The sequence below is a fragment of the Mustelus asterias genome, chromosome 4 (genome assembly GCF_964213995.1).
Source record: "Mustelus asterias chromosome 4, sMusAst1.hap1.1, whole genome shotgun sequence".
Taxonomy (NCBI): Eukaryota; Metazoa; Chordata; class Chondrichthyes; order Carcharhiniformes; family Triakidae; genus Mustelus; species Mustelus asterias.
Window position 1 is genome coordinate 70,921,626 of NC_135804.1, and position 9,444 is coordinate 70,931,069.

The window sequence follows — 9,444 nt, forward strand, 5'->3', positions numbered from 1 at the left end:
CTCTCGCCCCTCCATCTCCAGCCCTTGCTCGCTCTCTTCAGGTTGCGACTGGATGCCTGTTCCACACCAGCTTGCCCTGGGAAGTCGTGACTCAGTGAATCAACCATATTCTTTAATCCCTCAGAACGATGGAGAAAAACAAGAAGAAGGGGAAGATTTTCTGAGGGTGTTTCTGGTGGACAGCATTGTGCATCCTGCAGCTTCTCGACATCAATGAAAGCCGCTCATCACACATTTACTGAAATGCATTTGTGCCATCGGACATAGGATCCAGGCATTGAGCACCTTCTCAATCAGTCTCTTATTACAGCATTTTAAACTCGTAGTAATCACGAGTCACACGGGGTAAGGGAAGATTGCTAACGGCTGCCTACACTGCAATGCTCCTTGCACTGACCTCCCTCTGATTAAAGGGTAATTCACAGGCTTCCCAATCCCTGTCTGCTTGCTGTGCTCACAAACATATCCATTGCATGCTGCCCAGTCATAAAGAGAGTCACAATTCATACTAGGGGCCAGAATTAAATCCTTGTTAACTCCAGCCATTTCTTTTCCCTAACTAGTATAGTCCCAAGTACTGACCTTGTAGGCGTTTGAGGCAGTTGAGTGTTTGGGGCATGTGTTCTGATAGTGTCTGGAACCTGCAACTTTCATCAGTCCAGAAGAGGAATTGGACAGACTGCAGCCCATGGTTAGATCATTGAGTTATTACTCAAAGGGAAGGGGCCCCATCCAGTCGCCATGCTCCACAGAAAACAGCTGATCTGTTTGTAGTTGTGTTTAGGGAGTAGGTGACACAATAGCCCTGAGATTTGTGCATTACCAATCGAGTGAAGGAGAACTTACCTCCCAATAATTTTCTATTTATATAAGTATAAGTCGTTCACCTATTGTTTACCAGTGACACTGCAACAGTTTAGAAGCTTTGCATGCTTTTTGTTCTCCAACTGCTGCTCAGGTCTTTCTGTTGTTGTATTGTTCACTTTTATATCAAATCAAAGAGCAGCAGATGATGCAGTTTGCCGCACGTGCACTGTTAGTATCAGTGTTACCATGTGATTGTGCTCAAGGTACAAACCAACTCCTAAACTTCGAGTCAGATAGTAGTAAACGATTGCTGTAATTCTTTCTTGTTCACCAGTATATTCTACAAACAGATAACTTCTCGCTCTTTTCACTCTCTCTCCCTACTCTCCCCCCCCCTCCCCCAGCCCTTCCTCCGCCCCATCCCCCTTCCCTCCCTGCTCCATCCCCCTTCCCTCCCTGCTCCATCCCCCTTCCCTCCCTGCCCCATCCCCCTTCCAACACAACCTCTTACCCTTTGTACTCCTCTGCCTCTCCCCTCCGCCTTCCCCTCCCTCTCCTTCCCCCTCCCTCTCCTTCCCCCTCCCTCTCCTTCCCCCTCCCTCTCCTTCCCCCTCCCTCTCCTTCCCCCTCCCTCTCCTTCCCCCTCCCTCTCCTTCCCCCTCCCTCTCCTTCCCCCTCCCTCTCCTTCCCCCTCCCTCTCCTTCCCCCTCCCTCTCCTTCCCCCTCCCTCTCCTTCCCCCTCCCTCTCCTTCCCCCTCCCTCTCCTTCCCCCTCCCTCTCCTTCCCCCTCCCTCTCCTTCCCCCTCCCTCTCCTTCCCCCTCCCTCTCCTTCCCCCTCCCTCTCCTTCCCCCTCCCTCTCCTTCCCCCTCCCTCTCCTTCCCCCTCCCTCTCCTTCCCCCTCCCTCTCCTTCCCCCTCCCTCTCTCCAACTGGGAGTGCTGGTGAGGGTGCAGCTAAGCCACAGGGAGACAGATTGGGGCCCCCTTGGCTCTTTCCAATGTTGATCTGTACCACTCCCTCCCCCCAGTTCCAGCATGGCAGCCGCCAGGGGCATGGATGGTTTGAAAGAACAATTGAAACATTGAATTGAACTCTTATTCTTTCAGGCGTTTATTGTAAGTTCAAAAATAAGCTTCAGAAAAAGAGCTTCACTTAATATTTTATAATTATCACTGCCATTTAGTCTGTATGTAAAAGAAAGATTAAACTCTCCAGTATCAAACACTCATCTCTCAGTGCAGTCTCAGCTCAGTGATGTGCATCTGTTATTGTTACACAGTGTGACATTCCGAACACTACATATTGCGCACACATATATGTATGTGTGTATACGCAGATGCATGCACACATGCGTACACATGCACACAAACACAGGCGCGGTAAGGAGGGATTTGAAGGATGAAGTTTTTTAAATGGAGGTGATGCTTAAGCAACCTTTATATGAGCACAGGAGTAATGAGTGAACGGAACTTGGTGTGTGTTAGAACACATCAGCAGATTATGGAAACTACTGCCCCGACTCCATAAAATGAAGCGTCGCAAGCAAGCAGTAATGGTAGCGACAGATTAAATGAACCAATACTTCAGACTTTTGCAAATGATCTTTGACATCCGTGTATGCTTTCTGGCATTCTGTTGTCCTGTCCCTTGACTGTTTCACATAAAATAGATAATGCTTCAATATAGTAGCTAAGTTATGTACAAATTTGTCATAATAATTTAGTAACCCTAGCAAAGAACCTTAATTGCATCACATTCTTCGGACCTGGTGCTTCTAAAATAGCGTCCATCTCCTTGGGTGTTTTATGCAGCTTTTACTATCAATAATGTGACGCAAACACTGGACTGATATCTGGAAAAAGTCACACTTTTCTTTCTTGATATGTGGACCATGTTCTGAATATTCTTCTCAGGGGAAGCTGGTGTAGCCCAACAATCTTTTTGCAATGTAGCCCATTTTGCCACAATTCTTGCATTGACTATCCTTGCTCCAGCATTCACTCACTGGCCCATTTTGGCAAATCTGTGACATGCTTTTGCTGTTTGGACTTCTTATAGGCAATTCCCAACTTGTCGATCTTCATTTTTGCACCAACTTGTGAAGCCTCTTTAGCAGCCAGTTCCATTGACATTGTGATTTTTACTGCTGTCTTTAAAGTGAAACTATGTTCAATAAGCAATCTTCTTTGGATAGCCTTAATTTGGAGACCACAAACTAGACGATCATGAAGAGAAACTTCTAATGACTCTCCAAACTCTCAATGTTGTGCCAGCCTTCTAAGATTGCCACAAACTAAGCAATTCTTTTGCTTTGCTTTTGATTTCTTCGGTGGAACCGTAACCATTTCATGATGATCAGTGACTTTGGAGAGTAATGCTCTTCAAGGATGTATGTCAAGTCATTGTAAGTTTTCTTTCCTGGCTTTACTGGATGACCACAGTAAGAAGTTTAACAACACCAGGTTAAAGTCCAACAGGTTTATTTACCAAATAAACCTGTTGGACTTTAACCTGGTGTTGTTAAACTTCTTACTGTGTTTACCCCAGTCCAACGCCGGCATCTCCACATCTTTACCAGATGAACCAAGTTCAGGAGCAAAGTAATTGCTTTACATCCTATTGTGCTGAAAAAAGCTGGTATGAGCAGCGCATTTGCAATTTTATTCACTTGTACACTTTTATTTATTCACTTTTAAGGGAATATACCTTGATTTTTATCTGGACCATTTCTGTTTTGAAGATAGCCCATTGTTCAGTTAAAGATTTTCCCACCAATCTTCCATTCCACTTTTTCTAGCCCAGCTCCATTCTTCTTCTTGTGAGGTGTTCTCTTCCCCCAGTTAACAATTCTTACTCTGGATTGTCTACTTTCCTTTTCTATCATCATCCTAAATCTTAAAATACACTGATCACTGTCTCCTAAATGCTCCCCCACTGACACTTGATCTACTCGGTCCACCTGATTTCCAAGAGGCAGGTCCAACAGTGCATCCTTTCTTGTTGGACTGGAAACTGCTGCTATTGAAAATTCTCCTGAGCATAATCCACCGGGGTCCGGTGGTGGAAGGATGGTGTGGTCAATGTGCTGCAGGTAGCTTGAGAAGGATGAGGAGGGAAAGTTTATCTTTCTCACAGCCACACAGGATGTCATTTTTGACTTTGATAAAAAATGTTTTGATACTGACTGACAAACCTGATAGGAGGGATTGAAATATGGGCTTCCGGCAAGATAGGTACAGATTTGGGAGACTACACTTGTTTAAAGACTTTGGAGGTTTGAGATGTGTTGGTGGTTTGCAAGGACAGAGGGGTCAATGGGTTTTTTTGGGAGAGGGGTGAGGGGACAACACCAGAAGAGAGAGAGAACTATATACACTGAAATAGAAGCCAGGAGGAAAGTTGGAAGATCAGTAGTTCTGTGTGAATAAGGTGGAGAGGACAGGAGGTGGATCTTATAGACAAGATGTGCCACGCTATGACACTCCTTCCCCATAAAATCCGAAACACTCCTTAGGCAAAACAACAACATTATTAGGCATATCACAGGTTTTTATACAAAAAGGAGATCCAGAAAAACCTCAGGAAACTCATCAACGGTTCAAAAGGTCTGGAGACTTCCTGACTCTGTTAAAGCTCAGGCCCCACAATCTCAACCAAAACTCCAGTAGCCAGACTTGGCAACCTTGAGCTATCTGCAGACATTGCTGGGGTATTCACTGTGTCCATTACTGCTCTCCTCAGATGTTTCATGTGTATCCTAAGCTGACAGCCTTGACCTCCACAACATAGGAGACTGGCCCTGTTCTCTTCAATATTTTACCAGCCACTCATGCCTGACCTGCTCCAAAATTTCGAACCATGACTGCATCCTTCACTTTAAATACTCTGCTTTTCTTTCCTTCTGGGACGCTTGCCTAGCCTCCATCTTTCCTGCCTAATTTGAGAATATCATGTCTAATTATGTTTAAAACTGATGTCCCATCAGTAACTTGGCTGCCATGACCCCTGTGGTCACGTTTGGGGTGGTATATGATAATAGAAAATTGGCTATGTGTAAAGGAAGTAATATAAAGGAAGATGAGTGTTTTTTTTCAATATATAAAAGGTAAGAGAGAGGCAAAAATAGACATTGGACCACGGGAAAATTAGGCTGGAGAAGTAATAATAGAAAACAAAGAAATGGCAGAGGAACTGAATTGTTACTTTGCATCACTCTTCACGGTGGAAGATACCAATGGGATGCCAGAGCTCCAGGAAAATCAGGGGGCACAGGTGAGTGTAGTAGCCATCACTAAAGGGAAGGTTCTGGGGAAACTGAAATGTCTGAAGGTGGATAAATTACCTGGACCAGATGGATGACACCCCAGGGTCCTAAAAGAGATAGCTGAGGTAATTGTGGAGGCATTGGTGGTGATCTTTCAGGAATCACTGGAGGCAGGGAGGCTCCCAGAGGACTGGAATGTAGCTAATGTAATACTGCTGTTTAAGAAGGGAGGGAGGCAGCAGACGGGAAATTACAGGCTGATTTCATTGGCAAGATTTTAGAGTCCATTATTAAAGATGAGATTGTGGAGTACAAAGAACAAAGAAAATTACAGCATAGGAACAGGCCCTTCGGCCCTCCAAGCCTGCACCGACCATGCTGCCCAACTTAACTAAAACCCTCTACCCTTCTGGGGACCATATCCCTCTAAAGAACAAAGAAAATTACAGCACAGGAACAAAGTACTTGGAAATGCATGATAAAATAGGACTGAGTCAGCACGGCTTTGTCAAGGGGAGGTCATGTCTGACAAATCTGTTGGAGTTCTTTGAGGAGGTAACAAGGAATTTAGATAAAGGAGAACCAGTGGACATGATTTATTTAGATTTCCAGAAGGCCTTTGACAAGGTGCTGCATAGGAAATTAAATACGTTAAGAGCCCATGGTGTTAAGGGTAAGATCCTGACATGAATAAGGGATTGTCTGACTGGCAGAAGGCGGAGAGTGGGGATAAAGGGGTATTTCTCAGGATGGCAGTCGGTGACTAGTTAACCTTGTATTATATTATCGGGCCGGGGTTGGGACCACAACTTTTCACAATCTACATTAACGATTTGGAAGAAGGAACTGAAGGCACTGTTGCTAACTTTGCAAATGATGCGAAGATATATATGTACAGGGACAGGTAGTATTGAGGAAGCGGGGGGGAGGGGCTGCAGAAGGACTTGGACAGGTTAGGAGAGTGGACAAAGAAGAAGCAGATGGAATATAATGTGGAAAAGTGTGAGGTTATGCACTTTGGAAGGAGGAATGGAGGTATAGACTTCTAAATGGCAAAATGCTTAGGAAATTGGAAACACAAAGGGACTTGGGAGTCCTCGTTCAAGATTCTCTTAAGGTTAACGTGCAGGTTCAGTCGGCAGTTAGGAAGGCAAGAATATTAGTATTCGTGTCAAGAGGGCTAGAATATAAGAGCAGGGATGTACTTCTGAGGCTGTATAAGGGTCTGGTCAGACCCCATTTGGAGTATTGTGAGCAGTTTTGGGCCCTGTATCTAAGGAAGGATGTGCTGGCCTTGGAAAGGGTCCAGAGGAGGTTCACAAGAATGATCCCTGGAATGAAGAGTTTGTCGTATGAGGAACGGTTGATGACTCTGGGTCTGTACTCATTGGAGTTTAGAAGAATGAGGGGGGATCTTATTGAAACTTACAGGATACTGCAAGGCCTGGATAGACTGGATGTGGAGAGGATGTTTCCACTAGTAGGAAAAACTAGAACCAGAGAGCACAACTTCAGGCTAAAGGGATGATCGTTTAAACAGATGAGGAGGAATTTCTTCAGCCAGAGAGTGGTGAATGTGAAACTCTTTGCCGCAGAAGGCTGTGGAGGCCAGGTCATTGAGTGTCTTTAAGACAGAGATAAGTAGCTTCTTGATTAATAAGGAAATCAAGGTTATGGAGAAAAGGCAGGAGGATGGGGATGAGAAAAATATCAGCCATGATTGAATGGTGGAGCAGACTCAATGGGCCGAGTGGCCTAATTCTGCTCCTACGTCTTATGGTCTGAGGGTTTTTTTTAATTGATGACTTAAATGTTTGTACCATACACTCTGCCAGCCTATTTGATGCTAGGTGATAAGGTGCTGACCTCACATGACGAATGCCAGTGGACTTGAAAAATTTTTGGAATTCTTCTGTGTGAATGATGTGCCAGCAAGGTTACCTCTACAGGGGGCACTTTGTTTAGCTGGTTTAGGGTGAACGACTCTGATTCCTTGCTGAGCTCCTCATCCAAATTAATAAAGGAGTTAAGCTAATAGTCGCTGTTGTTTTTTATGCACTGACTGTACTGATTGCTTTGCTCTGCACCATGCCTTTAAGTGACCCTTATTACACCTGAAGCATACATAATCTTGCATTGAAAAACATCTTGGGAATGTACTGTTGTAGGTAAATAATACCTCTGAGACTAGTCGTGAGTCAAAGTACAGTGGTTTATTTTCACAAGCTTGTGGGAGAAGTCCCATTCCTAAAGCGGTTCTCTAGACTTCTCCCTGAATACAAGTTAAGAGCAGATATTTATACATATATTTTCACCCCTGGTCACGTCTGCATTTTCTCATGATTATTGCTGCCTCGACGATTCTGTCCTTCGCGTAGTCCGTGTAATCGCAGCCATCTCAAGGCTGCGACTGTCTGTTCTGTCGCCTCTATGTGGCAGACATCTGTGGTTTGTTTATCCAGCATACAAGACTATAAGTTTGCACAAGCAACTTAACTGAAGTACAGGAGCCTATATAACAATTTATATCGGTAAGGATAAATAGTATACAATAAATATATGTGAATCTATTATTATACGACCACAGAAGGCATGCAAGTAAGCTCCACCGTGTTAAACAGAAGTACATAATATAAAAGAACACAAATAGATACTAGCTGGGTTAGCCACATTCCTGAACACAATTTGCTGGGAAAATCATAAGCTTGTGTACAGCAGCAGAGACAGCTGCTTCTCTTATCTGTTTTTGGATACACGAAAACAAGTTCTACAGACACGAAAACAAGTTCTACAATGCTTTTTACAAATCTCTAAGTATTACAAAGTTCATTAACCCGTTCCCGTCTTCATTCCCCCATTTTGGTCAGGGCCACGTCCAAGCATTGCCCCATGACCAATTCAGAATCAAATGTTATCAGCATATGGGCCCAGCTCCTTTGTCAGGAGGTCTGCCCCCTCTGCCTGTACACTTGCACCCGGCATAATCCGCACTGTTACTGTTTTACAACAGGCGTTCAATAATGCCATACAAGCACAGCAAGTAATTACAATTACAATTAATTCAATCAATCCATGCATCAGGTATGAATCCCACGACCCGAACCATTGCCCCAGCCAGCCCGGAGGGTTATAATTGTGATATTGGTTCCCCTCATCCTGTATTGTTTTCCCCACGTGTTTAATATGATCTGCGAAGCGAGTTATATTCTCCGAAGCATCTGGAATATACGTACAGCATTCGGAGCCAACTATAGCGCATGTTCCTCCTTGGGAGGCTAGCACATAATCGAGTGCCAATTGGTTCTGTAATGCCACAGTCCGAATAGCTACGACCTCTGCTGATACTTCAGAGATGGCTGTGCTCACCTCCTCAAACCCATCTTTAGTCTCATTTGCAATTTTCTCTAGGGTCGAGGCCATCTGTATAAGTTCCTGTGCTGCCTTTGCCATCCCATAAAGTGGGTAGGCTATCATAAAGAACCGTTCTGTCTCAGTAATGGCTCGTTTAGCCCTAAGCAGGTGTGTCTCGGGGTGGTCCCGTAAGTCACATATGCCAAATAACACGATCCTGCCCAACTCCAGGGAAGCCATGGGTAGGCATTGTTTCCACAGACAAAATAGGTACCATTATATACAGTCATCCTGCTTACGTAAGCGGAGGAGAGGCTAACCGGGACGGTGGCTATGGGGCACTGGATTGTGACCTGTACCATGGCCCAAGCGTCATTAGTGACATTAATCTGCTGTATACAGTAGCTACGGCCAACAGACATGGTTCCATTTCTTGTCAGGCAGATAGATCCCCTTTGTTGATTTTTCACAATGAAGTAGGGTGGGGAATCTGATCTGTCATAGCTGGGTTGGTAATGTTTCTTAAAGGTCGATAAAGTGCACCCTCTGCCCCCTAGCCTTGAAACAACATCACTGTTGCTGATATTAAACGTACCCTGCATGGTGGTACCCGATGGGGTTTTGAATGTCAGTTTCCTTGTCCCTTCCTGGGTTCCATTCTGATTTAAAATCCATTCTATCATTTCCGGAGCTGATAAAGGGATAGGAAATAAGGGAATTCCTCCCTTTCCTCCGTGCATGGGAATGTGTGAACAGACCCAGCATTTGCTCAGATTCGATTGTGATGCATACAGATAAGACATATACACAAAGGTGTTCATACAATAGACAGAGTCATCGTTACAGAGATGTTCACTGTGCTTCATCCCTCAATCCTCATAATTCCATCTATACTTTCCCGCTATGGCTAACAGGGCCAGGGTCGTGAGAAGCAGCATGAGAAGCATCCTATCACTTACTAATAATCCACGCGACCGTTATACAATGGTTCAAAGGCTATATCGCCCACGCGCAACTTCCCA

The 9,444-nt window shown here is 44.6% G+C and overlaps 1 protein-coding gene across 1 annotated transcript in view; it reads left to right on the forward strand.

The window, feature by feature from the left end:
- Window positions 1-2,129, forward strand: part of LOC144492774 (septin-7-like) — a 121,699-nt gene extending 119,570 nt beyond the window's left edge. The window contains exon 13 of the mRNA XM_078211192.1: window positions 125-2,129. Within this exon, the coding sequence (XP_078067318.1) occupies window positions 125-164 (40 nt within the window). The 3' untranslated portion in view covers window positions 165-2,129. The remainder of the gene's footprint in view (window positions 1-124) is intronic.
- Window positions 2,130-9,444: the final 7,315 nt, after the last annotated feature.